General features: G+C 39.7%; 1 protein-coding gene across 6 annotated transcripts in view; it reads left to right on the top strand.

Moving 5' to 3' along the window:
- Positions 1 to 22,422, top strand: part of b3glcta (beta 3-glucosyltransferase a) — a 52,207-nt gene that overhangs the window by 25,697 nt on the left and 4,088 nt on the right. For all 6 annotated transcript variants that reach the window (XM_077540818.1, XM_077540816.1, XM_077540817.1 and 3 more), the window contains 9 exons: positions 1,960 to 2,002; positions 11,948 to 12,057; positions 13,563 to 13,639; positions 14,278 to 14,389; positions 15,678 to 15,814; positions 15,891 to 15,954; positions 16,819 to 16,950; positions 17,894 to 17,963; positions 18,214 to 18,327. In XM_077540818.1, coding sequence (XP_077396944.1) covers positions 1,960 to 2,002; positions 11,948 to 12,057; positions 13,563 to 13,639; positions 14,278 to 14,389; positions 15,678 to 15,814; positions 15,891 to 15,954; positions 16,819 to 16,950; positions 17,894 to 17,963; positions 18,214 to 18,327 — 859 coding nt within the window. The remainder of the gene's footprint in view (positions 1 to 1,959; positions 2,003 to 11,947; positions 12,058 to 13,562; positions 13,640 to 14,277; positions 14,390 to 15,677; positions 15,815 to 15,890; positions 15,955 to 16,818; positions 16,951 to 17,893; positions 17,964 to 18,213; positions 18,328 to 22,422) is intronic.

Genomic DNA, 22,422 nt, shown 5'->3' with positions numbered 1-22,422 from the left:
GTCCAAAACCCCCCGCGACCCTTGTGAGGAATAAGCGGTCAAGAAAATGGATGGATGGATGGATGGATGATTTGAGTACCAGTGTTTCCCACAGATTTGAAATCTACTTGGGTGGGTGGATTCCGGTGGGGTGGGGCGGTTTGATGTGGGGTGGTTTGATACTCAGTCCTCTTACTACGTCTCCTCTAGCCTCAGGATGTACAAAATAATATATTTTTAATACATTTTCTTGAAAACATCTTGGGTGGTGGCCAGTTTACTTGGTTGGCCCGCCCAAGTATTAACATGCTGTGGGAAACACTGACTACATAGACTAGTGATGGCAAAATGAAGTTTCACTAAGCACTTTGATATTTTTGACTCCTCTTGATGGCACTCATGGTGATGCTATGAACCTACACATCAAGTTTAATCAAAATCTGAAAAGTAGGGTTTCACTCATTTGGTTAACTGAGGTGGAATGACACGTACATATAATCATGTACACGTAAAACAGCCCACCTTTACATGAGGCTCATCAATCGTATTAACTAAAAAACTAGCCTAAACAACAAGGAGTATTTGATGTGATGTATGATATGATATGATATATGTCTTGCATTTTTTTTTATTGCCTTTTTTGCTATTTATGTTGGATAGTGGTTGAATGTAAAAGGTAAGAACTAGTCGCAAAAGTACATGGACACAATTTCTGAGTTTCAGAGCAGTGAGTGATGCGACCATGTGAGCAAGACAAACGCTCCCCATCCAATTAATCTGACGTCTTCTCCCGCCGAATTTCATCTGGTTGATACCATCTTGTCTGCCTGTGCGTACTCTCACCTGGAACGCTTGTCACCTACCAAAAGAAAAAAAAAAGAACTATCACAGTCAACACAAGTATTTATAACTCCTGCGGCTATTCTTGAAAAATCAAAATAAAAATTGTTCACGTCGAGGAAGCATTTCCTTGACGTGAACTGTTTGCCAATGGCGCAAAATGTACGGATTTCCGTTGGGAGATAAGATGGTGAGAAGTTGTCATATTGAACCATAAATGTAAACTTTTGTTTTGTCTTAAACAGACATCCATGCATAAATAATACAATTAGATTCCAAGATATTTCAACAAATGTATTTGGAAGAAGTGCTTTGTCAGGTTTTAAATATTCATTATTTCATTGATGATCAAAAACATAAATGTGGAGTTGATTTTCATGCATCCAGTATACAATATTGGTTTATTAAAAATGCTAAACAAAAAAAGTCGAGGTGGTTTTTGGGGTGCTGGAAAGGATTAATGGCATTTTAGTTCATTTCAGTAGGGAACATTGATTTACTATATGAGTAAATTGAATCATATTCTTGGTCACAGAAGCAGTTCAACTCCGATTCACTCTGAGCTACAAGTAGTGTACTCGATTCTGTTGTTCCACTTTGAGACCCTGACTCAATGAAGGGGTAGTCCCTAATTTGCTGTCCATTTCCTGGCAGCTAATTTTGCGACTCTGTAGGCTGCGGCTCGTCAAAAATCAAAACAAGCTGTTTTGTTTCATTCCGTTTTTGAAACCTCTTCTTGCCCATTATCTATTAATACTCGGCTGTTTTCCGGAGCTGGTGCGATGTTGTATTTGTGAAAAAAGGCAAAAAGACGACGCTTCAAAGATGCGCTCGGCATGTGATTGATTTCCCCCTCATGCCGCCCGTGGTCTGCTGCGCAGCTCCTGAGGTGCAACCCGCCCAAGTGCTACCGGCGCAATTAGCAACGTGACGAACCCGCCGTTATTCGTCCACGTCACCCACAGGGGGGACCTGTCCTAATTACCCGCAGAACCCGTTGCGTGTCTATGATGTTTTGTTGTAAGTTTGTTGTGTGAAGTTTTTTTTTATTTGTTGTTTTGCATCTCCTCCCCACCCGGCCCCCGCCCCCTCTTGTCGGCCTTAATAATTAAAGCGCCTCTTTCTCTCTGTACATTTCAGAGTTGGGAAGAAGATGCGCACGGGATCCCTGCCAGGCAACTCGGTGAGTCTAATCAGAAAGTGGAAGCAAAAAATAGAAAGAACAAAACAAAAAAAATCCGAGGAAAATCTTTGTTCGACACTGTGCCGACATGACAGCTGGTGTAGCAATAACAGTAAGTGAGTACAAATGCGTGTCTATAAATATGAATGCATTGTACTTAAAAAAAAAATAAAATGCAAAAAAAAAATAAAAAAATCAGACGCTCACTGCTTATTAAATAAACATACAAGCTTGAGTCATCCGTGCTGAGGTGGGACTGAGTTATGTTTGGCAAATCCCACATGGAGTTGATGTTGTTGTTTCTCAAGCCATGCAACAATGACAGAAAATACAAGAAGCCAACATGGTTTTTAGGATTTTGCTTCAAAAAGTAAACAAAGAATGAATTACAGTGGTGACTCAGTGGCATGCAGACCTCTGCCAAAGTTCGACAATCTGAATTGAGAGTATTTTTTTTACCCCTCAAGTTGGACGTGGTGTTTTTCAAGGGTTTTACAGGAGTCAAACAATGTGAATCTATTTGAGGTGTCCCGATCACATTTTTTTTTTTTTACACTCGAGTCGTAGTTAGTTGTTTTTAAGTATTTTCCGATACACAGTCTTGAACGTATACCTCGGCAATGCATCACAAAGTAAAAAAGGGTGCATGCAAATTGTCTTAATTTTATTTATTTTTTTTAACATTCAAATAAAGGTAAACTTAATAGCTTTGTAAATGGCTATAAATCAGCAGTGGTTCAAGGCAAGTAAACAAAAATTATTTCATTCTTGTATTTAAGGATCTTCTCAAAAAGTAGAAGCCAAAAAGTCCGTTTGTCACTTATTAAAAAATGCGCATGTGACAGACCATTCTACCAGCTCTCATGCTCGTATGCGGGGGTGGGGAGGGAGGGGGGTGGAGTGGGTGTTCCAAACGTGCGAGCTTATCTTCTTCATCATCTTCATCAGTCTCTGCAGCCGGCCTCACTTCATAGACGGATGTCCTCTTGTGGCTTTCAGCCATTTTCAAAGTATGCGGTGTGGTCGGGGGAGCTACAACAATGAATGGCTGAATCCGAAGCTTAGCGGCTACATGCTACAAACACTTGAAGTGCGCATGCGCAGCTTGGGACGAGCACGCACGACGTCGTTACGGCAGATTGATTGACGGGATCGAGAACCACTCGTTAAGATGATCCACCCGGAAGACGCAGCGACAAAAGATCCTTGAATATACCTTTAAGTGGAAATTGAGAAAATTTTAAATTTAAAAGAAAAAAAAAGAAAAGAAAATTCAAAATTCCGATCTTTTTCAGCTGAAAATCCCGTTTTTTGATCACATGATCTGACTGGGACAACATTAAAATCAATCTTACAAGGGTCTACAGGTAGCTCCTTAACTGCATACGTCTATGAATTAGAGATGGTCAAATGTTTTTTTTTTTTTAATTTTTTAATTTATTATTTTTTTCTTCTTCTTAGGGCCGATACCGATTATTAGCAGTCAGGAGACCGATAACCGATATTTGGAGCCAATATTGGTTTGCAGTAAAAAGGAAAGGAAAATATTTGTGTCAAGATTTTGAATAATCTACAAGACATGCTCATGTGTACAGAGGATCATAGTTTTGTTTTGTTTTTATTTTGGGATACTGTTGGGTTACTCTATATGAATAACCTATGAGTGTATTAACATAATATGAGTAATCTATAGAGAACAAGTGGCAAGACTAATAGATAACGTTTTTCCACTTCCCTTTGAACATGAAGGCTAAACTGCGCTGAACTAAGGTGTCTATCAATAGATGATCTTTTCCTTTCTTTATGTTTTTATTTTGATATCTTTATATTTTTATGTTCAATGAATCAATCAAACAAAGCATGTGCAGTACCCCACTAGAATAGCTCTCTGAAGCGAAAGGAGCAATCCGTCCTTAGCTGACCTTGACTTGAAAGAAGTGATTCACAGTACTATTTGTTATTTGCTTCATCTTTTAGCAAATCTAGAAAAGCTCTGGATGCAGTCAATCATGCTTAGTAGTACTAGTAGCAGTAGGAGAAAGAGGAGCCAACACAGCCACAGTAAGTGTGAACTGTATTTTGAGTTCAAGTTGACTGTAAAGCTCAAAATAAAACAAAGACTTGAATCTGGAAAATATCAAATGTGCTGAAGCCTGATTTGAACAAAGTTCTTCCACCCCCACTGGTGACTAATGGTCATATTTTATTAACCACACACACACATGCACATGCACACACTCAATGAGTGAAGTGTATTATGTAATTGTATTGATTGTGTTTTTCTCCATTTTAATCAAAAGTGCTGGCATGAATGATCCTGTTTAATTATTCCGCCTTTGGATAATCCAATCGGCGTTCGCGTCGGATGAATCACAGTGTCGCTTTCATGCTGTGGGACTGACTTTAATTTGAGTTATTGTATTAAAAACTTCCAAACATTACTGCAATTAGTCACATTAAGACAGCACAAATATTAAACGGCACATTTTTTGTAATCTTAATAGGCTGACAAATGAATGTCTGTGTGAGTGTAAACAACAAGATTCAATCAAAAATGTTTTGGTTTTCTATCAGGCAACTACAAACCACGAGATGAATGCAACACTAAAAAGGACATCTCGCTTCATTAAGTCTCATGTCTGTAGGGAAGAGATTTTTTTTCTTTCTTTTCTTTGACTCTTTTCACTCCTTACACAAACAGTTGCATCAGCTTTATAATTCTGCCATTTGAAACCCTAACACGGCCTTGAAACCCTAATTTGGCACCCACACATTGACTTGAAACGGTTTTATTTAAAACTCTGATTTTAAATCCAAACTTAAAATGCTAAACAGGAATTTTGAAATGCTAGCTTTTAAACCCTAACCTTGAACCCCCTGTCTTGAAACCTTCACTGGAAACCCTAACTTAATACAATAATCTTGGTTTTAAACTCTTCTTTGACATCCTTAATTACAAATTCTAACCCTACTTGAAACCCTTATCCTGGATTGAAATCTGAATTTGAATCCCTTATTTGAATCGCAAAACTGTCTTGAAACCTCCATTTTAAATCCTACCTTTAAATCCTTAGCTTTGCAAAAGAGACTAACCCATGATTGAAAGCCGAACCCAGGCTTCAAACCCTGACATAAAACCCTATTTTGATATCCTAAATTCATATCTCATATGAGCAAATAAAAAAACAAAACATTTTTCCCATCAGGCAACAAAAAAAAAATAAAATAAAAATCTGACTTCATCGAAGGCTTATCCAGTCACTATCTGAGATGGATTATTTCTCTCTCTACCCCCAGTAAGCCCCCCCCTTTGCTCTCTGTTCTCATTACCCACCCAAGCAATAGCACCCAACTTCATAATGTTGTAATTTTGCTGCAAATACAAAGATCCGTCTTAGAGGAGGTGAGAAAAAAAGACAAACAGATCGACGCTGTCGAGCATAGAGCAAAAAGTGATTGTCTTTTTCACGCCAGTCAGACTTGACTGGCCTGTGGAGAATATTGTTTGTGTGGGCCCAATCTATAGCAGGCATCATAGCACACGCTTTGTATTATTGATTGCAAGTGCAAAAGTTGGAAGGAGGCTTTATTTTTTATTATTCATTTTTATGGGTAAAGAGAAAAACATCAAAGCACAGTCTGTCAGGTACGTCTATGCACTTTTTTGCCATTAGGGGGCAGGGCGCTTTTGACAGACGTGATGGCATGAGCTCAAAGATAAGTAGGCATTTCCGACCGACGCTACCTTGGCTCTGTCCCAGCTGCGCTGGTGAGTAGCTTTCGATGCTCAAATCAAAATGACAATGCTAATGAAAATTTGCGTGGTAACAATAAATATAGCCACCCGCCCATTCGGTCCAATTGCAGGCGACTGGGAGTTCAGGATTTCACAACGCCATAATCAACAAAAACTGGAAGTTCTTAAATTTTGCGTTAAAGGGCTGAAGATAAAATCGAAAATAACATTCAGAATATTTTGCAGTATACAAATTCCTGATGCATAAACTTTACTTTTTTTTTTAATTACAATTTTTTTTTTTTTTTCCCTGTTGACATCTCCGGGAGATAACTCCACCGCATTGATCTCCTACAAGGCAATTAAAAGTCTGTATTAATGGAAATGTCATCTCTGTGCCTCACTTGACCACTTCTTCCTATCAGAAGCCTCTTTTCAAATGGCAAAATCAAAACTTTAGGGGCCGTATTGAATTGTGGGCTTCCCAGTCCGAGCTTGCGGATCGACCGTTAATTCCCGAGCCGGTCGAGCGCGACTGCTCAGTCGGGAAATCTGCGGCTTGGATTTTTCTCTATGTGCAGGTGTGTGACTTTCCAACAGTGGTGAGAAGTAACCAAGTAAAAAACGTATAATTTTTTTTTAAACTTAAAGTTTAATCAGTACTTTGACTTATTTTTTTTACCTTATGTATCAGTACTTGTACTTAAGTGGCTTCTGTCTCCGATGCTGAAAGTCGGTGGAGTGTCACGGATTGCACGGCATGGTAATCGGACGGCGGATGGGATGAAGCAAGTGGGGGAGAATTGCATCTGCCGAGTATGGAGATGAGGACGTGGCATCCTCTGTCATGTGCGATTATGCCCCGCAATGAAGACGTGTGGCCGAGTCTTGACAGCATCATTGTTCTCACTCCAGTCTAATGGCACCCACATGCACTATTTACACTTCATATCTCCTTTGTCACTGGAATTTCTCTTCCTGGTGGGATATAGAACTCGCTATGCCATCCCCTTATAGGAGGCTGCTCCACATTAACCCACTCATGGTTCTCTCGAGGAATTGTAGCTCACCAGTGCTGGTCGCATGACACGCCCACCGCCGTACTTGACTGTAGGCAAGACACACTTGTCTTTGTATTATTACGTAAATATGATATCGGTCTCATCAGACCACAGGACTCCATGTTCCTAGTATGCTTGTTTTCAGTAAAATGTTTGTTGGCTTCCTTGTTGCTTCTGGGATGACAGCCATGCACACCGATTTGATGTCCTGTGATCGGTGCAAGTTAATGGTGAGAGGGATAACATCAAATCAAACCCATCTGCTCCCCATTCACACTGGAGACCTTGTAACAGAAATGAGAGGGAACATGGCTAATTGGGGTTAGATCGGACATTTTCACTTAGGGATGTTCTCTTTTTGTTGCCAGCGGCTAAGACAAAAGCTGCATTTCCATTACAGTTTTTCCCAATGGCTTATTGGGTTGTTTTACATAGAGGTGCAACAATTTATTGGCAGCTCATCGCTTATCAAATTAGTTGATAATTATTTTAATAATCAATTAATTGTACTTCTCTTTAACAAATAAAATCCAAATGCATCGAATTTCAGCTCCTCAACAGTAAATATTCTCAGATTACTGTAGTCACTTACTTTTACTGTAGTTACTTTTTACTTTAATTTGGAAAACAACAATCAACATTTTTGCCTACTTTCCTCACGTTACTAAATGAATCATATGTTTGTGCACTGCCTGCCAATAAAATAATAATAATAATGTCCTGTTTTTGAAAAAGACGGCAATTAAAAAAAAAAATAAATAAATATCAGATTCATGGAATAATCAAAGAAATAATCAACAGAGAAATCATTTACTAAAATAGTCTTTAGGCATAGCCCTACTTTACCCTGATTTTTTTTCAGTGTTGTCCCATAAAACGATGATAACTATTTCCCAAATACGAGGGATTGACCTATATCCACTTTTGTGTGATATTGCCGTCCTGCATGCTCATCATGGCGACTCGCTCCTATTGTGCGCACACACCTTCACTGCACACCTCTCCACAGAGTTGACAGCGGCGCCCAGGGGTTGCGGCGCTCTCCTCCGCCATCCTCCACAACATCCGCCTTCCCGCTCTCGGGAAGTGTCACCATTGATTTACGCTAACCAGGCTGCAGGCCATTCCACATTCACTCGCAGCATATGTACACATACGCACGCACGCACACACGCATCTACAAATGCGTAACATATTTCACTTTAGCGCCCTTGATCCTTTTAATCACCGCCGGCCTCCAGGCTAAGTTGGCCACAGGAGAAGCACAAAGTTGGTTTCCCCCTCCTTTGCTTCCTCGGTGGAATAGCCAAGTAGTTGAGGGAGCTTCCAGGATACTTTTATTATAAAAAATAAAATATCCCCTTTAAAGTCCTTTTGGCATTTCATCTGTTGGAAGGTGACCTGAGACCCTCATTTCAAACCATGATCCTGTCTTGAAGCCCTACTTTCACTCTCTAAACTCTCATTTGCAACGCTAACTCGTGCTTGAAACCAAAAACCTGCCCTTGAACCCAATTTGAAATCCCAACTTGAAAGCCTCAGTTGAAAACTTAACCCTTGCTTGACACCCCAATGCCAAACCTTAACCCTTTTTTTGAAACCCAAACCCAGGCTTTAAACATCATGTGGCATAAAACTCCCCCTCGCGCTCACAATTGTAACCGTGTGTTCATTTTTCCGGGCAGCGAACCCATTTCTTTCGCAGCTAACCCATTTGGTCATGTTTGACAGCCAAAGCCGGCTGCATTCAGCTCGATGTATTGATCACGCGTTCGCCGTCCGTCATGGTCGCTCATGGGTGGCCAGACGCTGATTTTCACCTGAAAGGAGAAGGACATAATGGAAGGAGGTGAAGGAAGGACACTCACCAGAATGTTCCATATTTTTTCTTCTTCCTGCAATTTGATGATGAATCGAAAGCCATTAGTATTGAGTCGAAGCCTGCACGTTCAGTCTTAATTAGTTTCTCTCTCTTTTTTTTTTTTCTTTATGCCCCTCGCCACAGAGCACAATTTTATCTACACCATGAGGGATTGGGAAAGGTTTTATCTGATTCGGCTGTCAATCTGGGCTTTCTGGGAACGTACGCAAAGTCGGCCATTTAGCGAGCTCAGCAGGAGGACGTTTGGAGGTGGTGGGGATTTGCTCTCTCTAAGCTCGGACGTGTGGTCCTGACTCCTCGTTGGGGGATCCATAGTCAATCGTTATCAATCTGCCTTTGTGTTTTCTGTTCTAAGGATCCCATCTTGCTACAGTATCTGTTAGCATGCCAACTGTTAGCACAACAGACTAGGTTTCCAACACAGTAATTTTGTGGTGTTAATCGCATCCTTCAAGTCCAATATGATCAGATTAAGGTGTTGACATGCATTTCAAAATGTCTACTTCTCATGGATTTATTGCAGTAGTTCTTCCGCAGTTGCTTCTCGTTCAAAAGCCAAATGATTCCATGCGTTTGAAAAGGCTTCTTTCTGAAAATAAGAATTTATGACCCTCTTCTCTGCAAATGATAGGAAATGTGTTAAGCCTGTGAGCGTAATTTGGTGCCGAGGCTTCTTCTGAGCTGCCGGGAACCGAGAACATTTTGCACATTTAATCACGAGCGAGCCTTCCGAGCTGCCTGTAAAGACGGGGACAAACCAAAACGCTTCTTATTACTTTTCCTCCGAAGTGGAAAAAGCAATCACATTCTGTAGTATTTATAAAGTAGAAGTACTGATTCAACAACTTCAGTTTTTTTGTGTATTGAATGTTTGTCAGCATCTTTGAAGATTTTTTTGTTTGTTTGTTTTGAAAAAATATGCGTATTTTATTTTCTACCCACCAACACATTTCAATGGCCATCAATTGTTGATTTTCGCTATTACGGTTCACTGTTACTTTAGGGCTGGGTATCGATTCTAAATTCCTCAATCAATTAGATTTGGATTCACAAGGATTCAGTTTGATTCAATTTGATTTTTCCTGATTCACTTCAATTCAATCGATATTGATTGATTATGGAGCATCAATTCTTCTTAAAGATCAAGGGCATGATTAAAAACTATACAAACAAATTCCAAATAAAATTTTATGGATGCGGTAACTGGGTAATAATTCATTTGTAAATAAAGATTCAGAATGGTCTTAAAGTGCAATAAGCCAGGTTTTTCATTAATGTAAGAAAAGACTTTTAAATTCGTGTGAACAGTAAATTTCAAGAAAACAGTAAGATACAAAAAATAGCCTTTAAAAAAACATTTTCTTATGAATTTATGGGAAAAAAAGATTGAAATAATCTATTCATGGTTTTATGAATCGATATCAGGCCTCAAAAAGGAAAATCAATTCGATATCGATTGTTTAATTATTATTATTTTATTTTTTTGTAAACCCAGCCCTATGTTACTTGTTTGTGTTTTGTTGCTACTGGTCACAGTTTCCAACTCCATTTTAAAAGACAAAATCCGAGTTCCAGGCTTTTGCAATTTTCAATTTCTGACAGGAAGCAGAAATGCATCAATCTCTGTGCCACAGAATATAAAGGAAATGTGTTCCCTGTGATATAATCTGGATCTCTTCTCGGTGGTGATGACATTCACCTCACAGGTGAGTGCACCGCAGCGCTGGTATCGCAGGCTCGTCATTAACCCGGCGAGCTCGCTCCGCCATTCGTCTTCATGTGACATCCATTTAAAGGTCTGCAATAGTGACAGCGCTCAGTGACGGATGATATTGGCTGCACAAACAAAGTCTAACGTAAAGCCCCCCTCCCGGCTCTCTCTCGGCCTTGTACCAACCAAATTGCACAAAAGGGACAAAATTGTGTCATGTCTCTAGGCTGTTTACTTTTAGTTTCCAAGTGACTTCATCTAAAAAGCGGGTAGCAGTTCGCATCTACATGAATGCAGTATTGCACCGTGGACTATTTTCAGGGGGATTTAGAGCATGGGAGGTTGGAGCGAATTGCACAGTTACCAATACTTCCGTATTGTATTTAGGTGTGTTTTGTAGTAATCTAATATATTTTAGTATTTAATGATGTCTTGGTACTTTCACTTTCTATGTTTGAATTTGGATACTTGTACTTTCAAGTCCTTACTTTGTCAAAATAGGCTCGTTTTTACCTCCTTAATAATGTTTTGATTACACAAAACGAGTGATTCTTATGTCTTCTGAGAGTTATTGTTTTGATGACACGAATGTATGTTATGCCACATGTAGCATTTGATCATGTTTATTTTGACTACATAAGTATTTGATTGTTATGCCATGCATAGTTTTTGCAAGCAATTGTTTGGACAACTTGTGCGCATGATGCCACATGTAGCTTGACTCAGCTCAATTATTTAGAAAGTAATTTAAAACAACATACAAAGTGCTGCACATGGTTGGAAAATGAGTCATGCAATAGTAAATAAAATAAATATCAATAAATAATACAAAATACAACAGACACCATAAAACACTAAAACAATGTCGAGACTTATCCTAAGTCGTAGTTTTGAGTGCTTTGACGAGTATATGATTATGACACAATAACTGAATGATTGTTTTGATGAGACGAGCGCGTGATTGTGCCACACATGCTGCACAGTGATTGTTTTGACAGCATGTGTGTGACTGTCATGCCATAATGTACAGTTGCTTTGAGTACGGTACATTTTTTAGACCACACGAGGGCATGATTCTTATACCACACGCATCAAGTGATCATTTGACGAGATGAGCTTTAATTAACCTCATGCCTCATGTAACCTTAATATGCCACTCGTAACCTTTAGCGCATGATTATTAAGCAGTGCCGGGCATCGACTTAATATGCCACACGTAGCCTTGACATTCCGACAACTGGACTGTCATTGGATGCAAGCAGCGATGTTGCTCAAATCCATTTCGAAATGTGTTGTTTGGTTGTTAGGTTACTTTGCAGGAATGCACATTTTTCACATTCTTTCATTTAGTGACTCTGTCTGGGCCGTGACATTTATGGCTTCTCCCACCTAATTGAGTTCTTAATGCCGTTCTTATTACTGCTTGGCGGGTAACAGAGATTAGCCACCTCGTTTTTTTTTGTTTTTTTGTTTTTCCCCTGACCGCAGGGAAGAAGGTCATCATCGATCGCTGTAGTTCATATTCCTCACATTTGGGGCCTTTTCTGTTGGGCAGATCTTCAGGAGGTCGTGTTTGTTATCCGGAGTCAGAGCAACTCCTTCCATGCCAGGCGGGCGGAGAAACGGCGAGAGGATTTGCTGAAACAGGTGCACTCTCAGTCAGAGGTAAGATTCGGCACCGGTGGTCACGCCTCAAAAACTCAACACTAACTAAGATTCAGGACATGGTCATTTTCAGACATCGGGTGCCTTTTTGAAGATTTCTGTTTATGGTAAAGCCCCGCTGTTTGTTGGTATTCGCCCTGCCGCGAACAGTAAAAATCCATGAGAAATTGATGGCACTCCAATGTACAGATATAACTGCCTGATGATTCCACAAAAGGGTAGCAAAAAAATACTTTTGTCTACATCAATCTTTTCAACTCGTACACTGGCAAAAGAAAAATGTTGCTTGTGATGTGTTTACCATATACATTCAAAAGCATTTCCTTTCCATGTTGCTCAGTTTTGTTTTGTTTTTAGTTTTTTCTTTTTTATCTGTATCATACTTGGGCTTTGATGTATTTGGGAAACGCAGACATTTGCAGTGCTTTGATGCTGGGATCATCTGCTTCATCATCATCATCCCGCTGCCCGACGTTTCCGCGGGCAGCGCTGACGTTGCCATAATGAGAAGTAATGGCAGCTGGCATGTGTTGGTCCTAATGAGCCGCATGGTTCCGACATGCACTTTCAAGTTATGTTTGTATCGAGTTTGGTTTTTCTGGCACTTTTAGCACTACGAGTAGGAGAAGCCAACTTATTTGAGGCATTTCGCTAAATCTGCTAGATGGCAGAAATTGTTTTTATGGGGTTTTGCAGTATGCATTTAAGTCCAGATTCAATTGAATTGAATTAAATTCAATTTTATTTAGATAGCTGCAACTGAACTTAGAGTTGCCTGCCGTGAATGTAGTTAGGATGTTGTGCAACATGCTGGCCGGGTAGTTGTTCCCACAGAGCAGAGAGAATACATGCCTGTGTGTGTGTGTTTCATGCTCTGTTGATGTGTTGCTGCTCCGTTTTTAATTAAAATAACAGTTGTTGGAAGTTTTATAATTACTGTTAACAGCTATGCTTATTTCAGTTAGGCTTTAGTGTCTTGGGTGTTTCACATTATATTTTGGCGTTAAGCTAGCAGACTTTAGCCAAAACTATATGATTTATTTATTTTTTTTTAAGTTAGCAATTTTTATTTTGAATATGTACTACAAAAAAAGAAAACAAGACAATAGACAAACATTGAAATGCTTGTTTAAAGAAACACATGGAAAAGAAAACATTTTTTTCCTTCGTGATTTTATGCAGTCATCAATTCGAGAAGAGGCACTTAAAATATTTTACCATTTAATTTGTGCTTGTGTGTCTGTGTCTTAATGAGTTTTAAGCGTATAGGAGGGTTGGTAGTTTTTCACTTGCTGCGTGTGGGTGTGCGACTATGCCTGGAGCCTATTCCATACAATTAACAGCAGAATGTGAGCTGATTGTCCTATACACACCTGACGTACATTTTGCACATGAATGTATGATGTTGATTGAGTCGTTGCTGATTTATTTTCCTGGCCAAGAGATGCTTCAGGGTCTTTGGTCATCAGATACTGATCAAACCGTCAACATTTTTTTTCTTCCAGAAACTGCCATCAATTTTGCTCCTTCACACTTTGTCCAACAACGAGGGAGACTGGAGCATCCTTCCCTTGCTGCCTTAGTGAGTACAGTGAGTTTTGTTTAGCCTACCAGATACATTCCAGACCCACCCGCCTGCCATAGGTGGGGGGAAAAAAAAAACACACCAAAAAAAGAGAGACAATATTTTGGCTTGTCTCATTTTCCTTTCCGACATGCTTATTAAAAACACTAATTTGGCAGATGAAGTGGAATCTATCCAGCTGACTTTGGGCGAGAGAAGCGCCGTATGCCCAGAAATAGATGCTAGTTAATTGCAGGGCACATTTAGACAAACGTTTACACCTATAGACTAAACTGCATGTTTTCGTAATGTGAGCGGAAGCCAGAGTGCCTTGCGAGAACCCCTGGGAGGAGATGCAAACAAAGAGATTCAAACTCAAAATCTCTCATGTGAACCACTAGGTCCAGGCTGCCCTAATGTCAATCAGATCTGTAGTTCTTTAAAAACGTCCTGTTTTTATTATTGTTGGGCTTTTTTTCTTTTTTTCTTTTTCACCACCAAGCGACAAAGCAACCAATTGTTAGAGGCTCATATTTTAAAAATTAGTATGAGGTGTTAAAATAAATTTGATTTATTCTCGTTGTAATTGTCCAAAGAGAATATGAAATAACGGGGAAAAAGAATTTGCTTTTAACGATGTATTTCTGTGTCCTCAGTTTGTCTCGCTCCTTCGGGAAGAATTCCTCGTGGATCGTGTTCCTGGAAGAGGAGACCGGCGTAAAGACGACGAGGCTCGTCGCAGTGCTCGCAAAGTTTGACAAGAATAAAGTGAGCCATCTCTTCCATCTTTTTCCTTCTGTTCCTTCTGCCTTCCTCCACAAAAAAAAAAAGCAACCATCGTCAGGTACAAAGCATCTGCTCAATTAAGAACTCCGCCATCTGCTCGGCTCGCCGTGACAGTCGACAGACGTGTCAGTCACGTCGCCGCTGCCGTGCTAATTAAAAAGTCTCCTGGCTGGTGTCTCTTCTTTTTCTTTTTCCTCATTTTTTTCCCTGGCAATGTGGGTCGAATGTTGATCCTCAGAAAACCTTTAAGTTGCGCCTAATGTCTACGCCCAGTTTTACATTTGAGTTTGGCCTATGAAAATGACATTTAAACTAGTTGGAGGTGGACTGTAACTTGGCGATGGCTGAAAAACTAATGTGGCAATTGTGAAGCTGATACTGAAGATGGGAAATTGTTGTATTAACTATCATATCAACGCAAACATTCTGATTGATGTTCCAACTTCTCAACTTTCTTCACCCACAGCCCTTTGGTTTTCAAGTTATTTACACCTTTAATAATCTGTACATTCTAAACTGCCGTTTCGATTTCCATGTATAGCGGCAGCGCTGAATGTTTATGCTGATTTGGGGGCATTTGGATACTTGTTCCGTTTAAGTTTTAGCTTACTTTTACTTTGAGAGATGTAACCAATGTGAAAACCAGAAGGCTGTCCATGTGCGATGAACGGGAAGTTATGAACCTCTAAGGAAAAGGTATACAATTTAGAAATGTCAGTGGGTGAAAAACAATCAAGCCAGAAGATAACGTAATGTAATCACATCCATGATTTGCTTTTTTTTTTCCCAACTGAAATATCTCTGAACGTGCAAATGTGGTAGTTACACACACAGTTCTCAGGACTGTTTCAAGCTCCCCTTGTGAACACCATCGCTACTGAGCCATAAAAATTCACATAGGCTACATAATTTGGGCTCCTTCTGTTTCAAGTGTTCAACAACAGGTTCATGTTTCTATGGGAATCAGCGCAAATGTGGTGGGAACGCACACAGTTCTCAGGATTGTTTCAATCTACCTCTGTGAGCACCTTCCCGACTGTCTCATAAGAATACACACAGTTATGACATGTACGGCTAAATCTAAGTTTAGTAGTTAAATTTGATCCGTGTCGGCCTCAGTGTGCATAAACATTACAATATATGAAAGAATAACATTTTTAAATATTTTTATTTTGATGTATTTTGGGTCACTTTATCAAAAGACATCAAGTTTCAGGGTGAAACAATGATGGGGGTCATATTGGTCTTCTTTTCTCCTACTTTTCATCAGGAATGGTTCCTCGGGAAGCCGCTCCATGACGCCGAGTCGACCATCATCCATCACTACGCCTTTGCCGAGAACCCCTCCGTTTTTAAATACCCCGACTTCTCCGCCGCGTGGGCCTTAAGCATCCCTCTGGTGGTCCGGTCAGTGAGCTCAGGTCCATTTTGTTTGAAAATTAACATTTAACATTTTATTTATTTATTTATTTTTTTAAATTAGGCTCGCCAACAAAGTCCAAGAGGAGCCACTTAAATCGGACTTCACCATCGACCTGAAACACGAGGTGTGTCCAAGTTGTAATTCTTACGATTACAGTGGCACCATGACTGAGTTGAATTAATTTGATGGCCTTGCTCTGAACACCATTTATGTCATGTGATTTGAGTTTGAAACATTTTTTCGCTTTGCTGAACTTAATCATCACTTTTAAACGCTCGTTCCTCTTTCTCTATGAGTTCAAGCTTTAATTCAATGGACACCATCAGCTTCTTATTCGTAGCACTTACTTTCTTCTAAGACCAGTGGTTATTAAAAATACGTTTTACAAAATTACTGCACAAAAATATTTAATGTGTGAGGACAAACAAAACAAATAAATGTACTTTGATTGAGGTGTAACCGCAGGCACTGATGTGGTTGGATGTCACTTTATTTCTGATTCGCTGGCCAACAGCCAATCAAACAGCAGACACAGTTTTCCGTATTGAATCTGGCAAAAACTGATTACTGATCCTTGACTTGAAAAGGATTCAACAATCTATTCATTCTTCCCATGCACAAACACGGAAATAATAAACTTTATTTTACAGCAATTGCTAAAAAAAAAATATATGTATAATGAAATATGATAGATGAATATACAAATATAACAAATATTGCCATGAAAATCTCATGGGCGGCAAAAGAAACCCATATTCATGGGGAAAGTTTTGTCATAAAACTATTTAAATTTTCCAAAATAATGCATTTGATTATCATTTCAAATGCATGACAAGAAGACCTTGAAAATCTAATTGCATATTGAATCACAATTGTGTTGTCGAGGGACAAAATGACAATGAGATCATTTTCCATTATCATTCAGCCCTAATCTCGAGTCATTCCGCTAATTCTCCGGCACGTCTGTGTCACGTGTGATTTCTGGCAGGTGGCCTTGTACATCTGGGACAACGGCAAAGGCCATCATCTGACCGCCGTGCCTGAGCTGTGCACGGACCCCGAGGACTCCCCCCGGGCCAAGCTGTGCGCCACCGCGCTCAACCCCGAGCCTCCACCCTGTGTGAGTGTCCGCCTCATCCACATTCACCACAAATTTCAGGTAACTTGGGAGGCAAACAAAAGTGGGACATGATAAGCAGTTTTGGGCGTTTGAGGCTTTTTTTCTCTCTGCCTGTAACACAACCAAAATGTCACGTTCGCTATTATCATTCAACTTGCACGAGCTTTGTCAGAAGAGCACTGTTTAGTGCAGGTACTCCATCTTATTTGTGAAGTCAATTCCGAAATAGTGAACTTTGACTTTTACGTGCCAATCTGCTCATTTTAACCCAGAGTCATGATTGTGACCCGTTTGGGCTTTTTGTTGGTTCTGAACAAGTAATTTCAAAAATAAGATATGGCCTACGAGCTACGCTGAAGGATAATTTAAGATTAAAAAAAAAGGCAGTGCAGTTATCTGATTGGGAAACTGGAACATCAGTAGTTTGCATTCTTTTGATGGAGGAAACTGTAACGTCAATTGTTTTTATTATAAGGAAAGTAGAAAAGTAATATATTTTCTTTTTAGGAAAGTGCACCTTCAAGTTTTTCTTTTTAGTCGTGTTGAATTTTAATATCTTATTTTCTTTTTGGAAAGAGCAACATTAATTTCTTATTTTTTAGGAAACTAACAACAATAGTTTTCAAGTTGATCAGGTTTGATTACTTTTTAGCTTATGATGTTTTTTTTAGGAATGTGTAAAGAACAATGTAATGTAATGTAACATCAACAGTATCTTTTTTGAAAAGTGTCACATAAACAATTTGATTTCTTTTGAGGAAAGTGTAACATCAGAAGCTTGGTTTTCTTCTTAGGAAGTGCAACATTGATGCCTACTTTTAACTTTTATTGCAAGCTTGCACAACACAATTCAAACTGAAAAGTCGATGGCATTTTCAAGTAAAAACCAACAAAGGCCAAACTTCTCTGTCCTTGATAAGTCTCTTTTTCTTTTCCCAAAAAGGGTGAGCCGGTAAATAAGGACAACGTCTTTGTTGCCGTGAAAACGTGTAAGAAGTTTCACGGTGAAAGAGGTGAGCATCTTTTGTCATGTCCTTCTAAATAGTCACGTTTGCGACCCCCCCCCCATTCAGCTTTTTACGAAGCTAATAATGATAAAGTTTGATTGGCACTGTGATAATTGGTTTTATTTCTAGCTGCTCTGCTCTGCTGAAAATATCAAATCATTTTTGCTTCCATTCTGCTCTAAATGTCATACATTTTTTCCTGTAAATTTTTTATTTGTAGTTATTTATTAACACATTATCACCAAATGAAATGCAGTTCCTGTCATCAAGAAGACTTGGGAGAGGGACGCCGGCTATTTGGAGTACTACAGTGACCACGCCGATGCTGAAATACCCACCGTTGATTTGGGAGTTGCCAACACGGAGAGAGGTGAGTGCGGTGTCGGCCGGAACATCTTCGGGGTCACGCAGATTAAATGGGAAAGGTTCTATTTCTGACCTTCAGGGTGAGACGTGCAGTCTCATTGCAGTCAACAAATGCAGTCAACAGCGGTAAAGCAAAGACCTCCTCCAAGGTTAAACAATCAGAATTTGAATGAAGACTTATTTGCGTTACATCATTTTTTCCCCACTGACATTCATGCATCACTCCCTAATTTCTTTAACTCTTTTACTGCCACACGTTATCAAAAAAAACAAACTTAGATATGACAAAGGCTTTGATCATTCACGAAAAGAGATACAATGCTTGCATCTGCTGGCCATAATTGGAGTGTTTTTGATTCCACAACCCATTGACCAGGCAGCGCTGCACTTAGACGTTGCACTGAGAAAAAAATAAAAAACTTAGTTGACGTCATTTAACGTTTATGGCGGCATACGTCGTGATTTTACTAATCGTTATTAAACGGTTTTGGCGGTCAAAGGGTTAATACATGAAATATCAAATAGACTCAAATAGACAAAATAATGTATGCAATGAAGTCAAAATTTGATAACATAATTGAAATATTTTTACATTATAATTAATTGCTTGTTTTTGATTTTTTAGAAAGGACCAATATTAATGCGTTTTATTTTCAGGAAGGTGTCATAATAATACTTTTCTTTTTAGGGAAGTGCAGTATCAATAGCTGTTATGCATTTTGGAAAGTTTTCTTTTTAGGAATTTGCTTTTTTTTTTTCATTTTAGGGAAGTGTAGCATCAACATCTTATTTTGCTTTTTGGAAAGTTTTTTTTTCTTTTTAGGAATTTGCTTTTTTTTTTCTTGGTAGGAAAGTGCAGCACAAATAGCTTATTTAGGTTTTTGGAAAGTTTTCTTTTTAGGAATTTGCATTTTTTTTTTCTTTTTAGGGAAGTGCAACAATAATAGTGTGTTTTCTTTAACAATACAGGCAGATGACACGAGCCTTGACACTTATTAATTCTTGTATTGTCTGTGCCATGGACCACTAAAAATGGACGATGAACTGCAAATGGCCCCCAGGAGATTTAACAGTCTCAATTATTTAGTTTGTTTTATTCGTCCATCCATCCTTTTGCTCACCTTCCTATCGTAACACTGATGGGTGCTACGAGGATGGATGGATGTTAGGAATTTTAACATCGCAACTGGATGAATATTGCATGTGTGCAATTTCATGTAGCCTGCAGTTGTTTTTACTAATTCAGAGGAGCACATTCAAAACAATGTGGTTGGTCAAAGTGAGAGCTATGCGTCCTCTGGAGGCCTCTGGCACCACTTTTTGTGTTCCTCCCTGAGTCAACTTGTCCGAAAGGTCCCATTTTGCTGAGTCACTCGTGTAAAGTCGCTGTGACAGGATGTACACAAGGTCTCACAGTGTTCCAGGCACTTTCTCACTCACTCTTTGGCTTGCCTGAGGCGAGCGGCCACTCGGGGCCAAATTATTCCAGACAGCAGATCGCTATCAGCGACTAAAAGGCGGCCGAAGACCTTTGCTGTTGCACCTTAATGGGATGATGCATGGCCTGTAGTCACTTTCAAGGGAGGAAAGCGAGCGGCGCAATCCGGAGCTTTCCATCCGCGACGCCGTGCAGGCATAACGAGGGGTCCGAGTCCATTTGCCGAGCTGCTCGTCAGACCGCGACGGGCTGCAAACTGGGATGAGAGGAGACCCGTTCAACCGTGTACACGCTCGCTTCGCTTTTAAAGTTGGGTTGACTATTCGAAAGTTCATTCCAAGCAAATTGAGACTGGTTGGGAAGTGGTAATGAACAAGCAATAATTTGTGGACCTTCTCAACACTCCATGTTATTTGCAGGATAGAGTGAACAGGGGAAATTTATTAATTTGTTGATTATTCCATCCATCCATCCATCCATCCATCCATCCTTCCAAACCACCCACCCACCCACCCATCCAACCCAAAAAAAACCATCCACCCAACCTTGGAGGGAGGGCAGGGAGTTGACATGTTTCTCGGTTCAAAGGAATAATTAGCTATCAAAGGTAGGGCTGTGCAAATCGATCCAAGTATCGATAGAATCGTTACTGAAGTGAGTATTGGTATGTTTTACCAAAGGCTAGTATCGATCCTTTGCATTTATTTATTTATTTTGGTCTCTCATTGGTCCCTTTGTTGTGCATGATTGTGCATAGCCCGCCAATGACAGCGATAACTGGCAAAATACACACATATATATATATATATATATATATATATATATATATATATATACATAAAGACAATGAATGACATTTTATATTCAGACACGTTATGTGCTTCGTTTTAGTTTTTCCCAACTAACTTTGGTGGCTGACGTTTCTTTGAGTGAAGAAGCGCGACAAGAATATGAAGATTATTACTACATTGCAATTTTAAACAACTGTGTAAGTATGTTACCGTTGAGGATATTACGTTGTGGCATTTTAAGAATCCAGCAAGAAAGTAAAAAAACGAAAAACAAAAAAACAAGCATGTAATTTAATCGGACAAATGATTTAAAATATATTATTTTATGAACCTAAAAGTACTTGGTATCTGTATCGGTGATACTGGCACGAGTATTCACTTGGTATCGATCAATACCAAAATCTCAAGTATTGCACAGCTCTTTTTTTTTTTTTTAATTTTCATTGTTGCAACCCTAATATATAGTATAGGATACCCAGTACCGTATTATACTGCATTTTCATTTGTTATGCATACCAATGCTTCCCACTTTGGTTTAAGAATTGTAATTTCACGCTAATTGATGTTTATTATATCAAATAAGAGAGGTCTTGTCCTTGGGAGTGGCAAAAAAAAATTCTCACTCATACAGGAAAACAAGTGAGATGAAAGCGGACGGACACGCAACATTTCCTCCTGTCTGTTGCTTTTCCCCGCAACAACTTGCAGCATTATGCTAATGACCCCCGGCAGTCACCAACCATCAACGCGTCACCGCTCGGCTGTCGCTTTTTATTCATTTCCGCGTTTTTTTTGTTTTTTTCTCCATTCGTTGGTCGGCATGCTGCGCCTGCATAGCATTCATGCGTTTGCACGTGAAAGTGCGTCCATGTCAAGCAGAGGTCAAGAGATGTGAACCGAGCAGAATGACGGACAGGTGGAAGCGCTTTCATGCATAATTCAGCACCGAGAGAGCAAAAAACAAAAAAAAAATCAACCACAGGTATTATCATGGATTTTCTCAAAAGAATTAACTGTTTTACACTGGAAATTTCTTGAAGCGCAAACTTCCATCTTTGCTTGTTATCAAAATGTAAATCTGCGCTTTGTACATTTTACATTTGACTCCTAAAATCAAGAATGCACGACAATAAGCGGCTGCAAACGGGATGAAGGAATGTAATCAAGTACAAAGTGTTTGTGTGTCGTGACCTGTGGGAGAATCTTGCTGCTGTTGTCATTTTCTGGTGAAAGCAAGCATCCCAGGTAGCGTTTTGTGTGGCGCTGGCACTTTAAGGACAGCAACTGGCAGGCACCTGAACATGGAAGTGACTGCTCTTCTTCCCACTGGTCCCGAACGTCGCTCAAAGCCACTCGAAAACCGGCTCGGCGGCTTTGTGTGGATACCCTGAAAATAAAAAATAAAAAAAGCACACAAGATTTTGATTTTATTCCTGTCAACGGTTCAAGGTGTCCGCTCTTCTTCTGTATTCAGATGCCAGCTAACACACAAAACAACACCTTGGCTGCCACATAAATAATCCAGTCAGGTGTCTTATTCTCTTTTTTTTGTGTGTGTGTGTGTGTGTGGGGGGGGGGGGGGGGGGGGTGAGAGACACTTGCCTCCGGGGATTTTCCGCTCAACCCCGATGATGACAAGGGTGGCGTGCAAGGACTTCACTTTGTCTTTCACTAGTTGGTCAAAAACTGAGTAGTGGTTAGGTCTTAAATAGCTTCTCAACTGGTCCTTGCTTTGTCTGAAATTGTTTGACTTGGTCCTACACTGGTTTGGTTTAATGGTTCTGAATTGGTTTTCACTTGACTAAATTTATTCTGTCTCCTTTCATTGTCCTAAACCAGGTCTTGCTCCTGTTCACTTGGTCCTTGCTTG

This window comes from Festucalex cinctus, chromosome 13 (genome assembly GCF_051991245.1).
Source record: "Festucalex cinctus isolate MCC-2025b chromosome 13, RoL_Fcin_1.0, whole genome shotgun sequence".
Classification (NCBI taxonomy): Eukaryota; Metazoa; Chordata; class Actinopteri; order Syngnathiformes; family Syngnathidae; genus Festucalex; species Festucalex cinctus.
The sequence above is the reverse complement of the archived record's forward strand: the minus strand, read 5'-3'. Positions and strand labels throughout refer to the sequence as shown.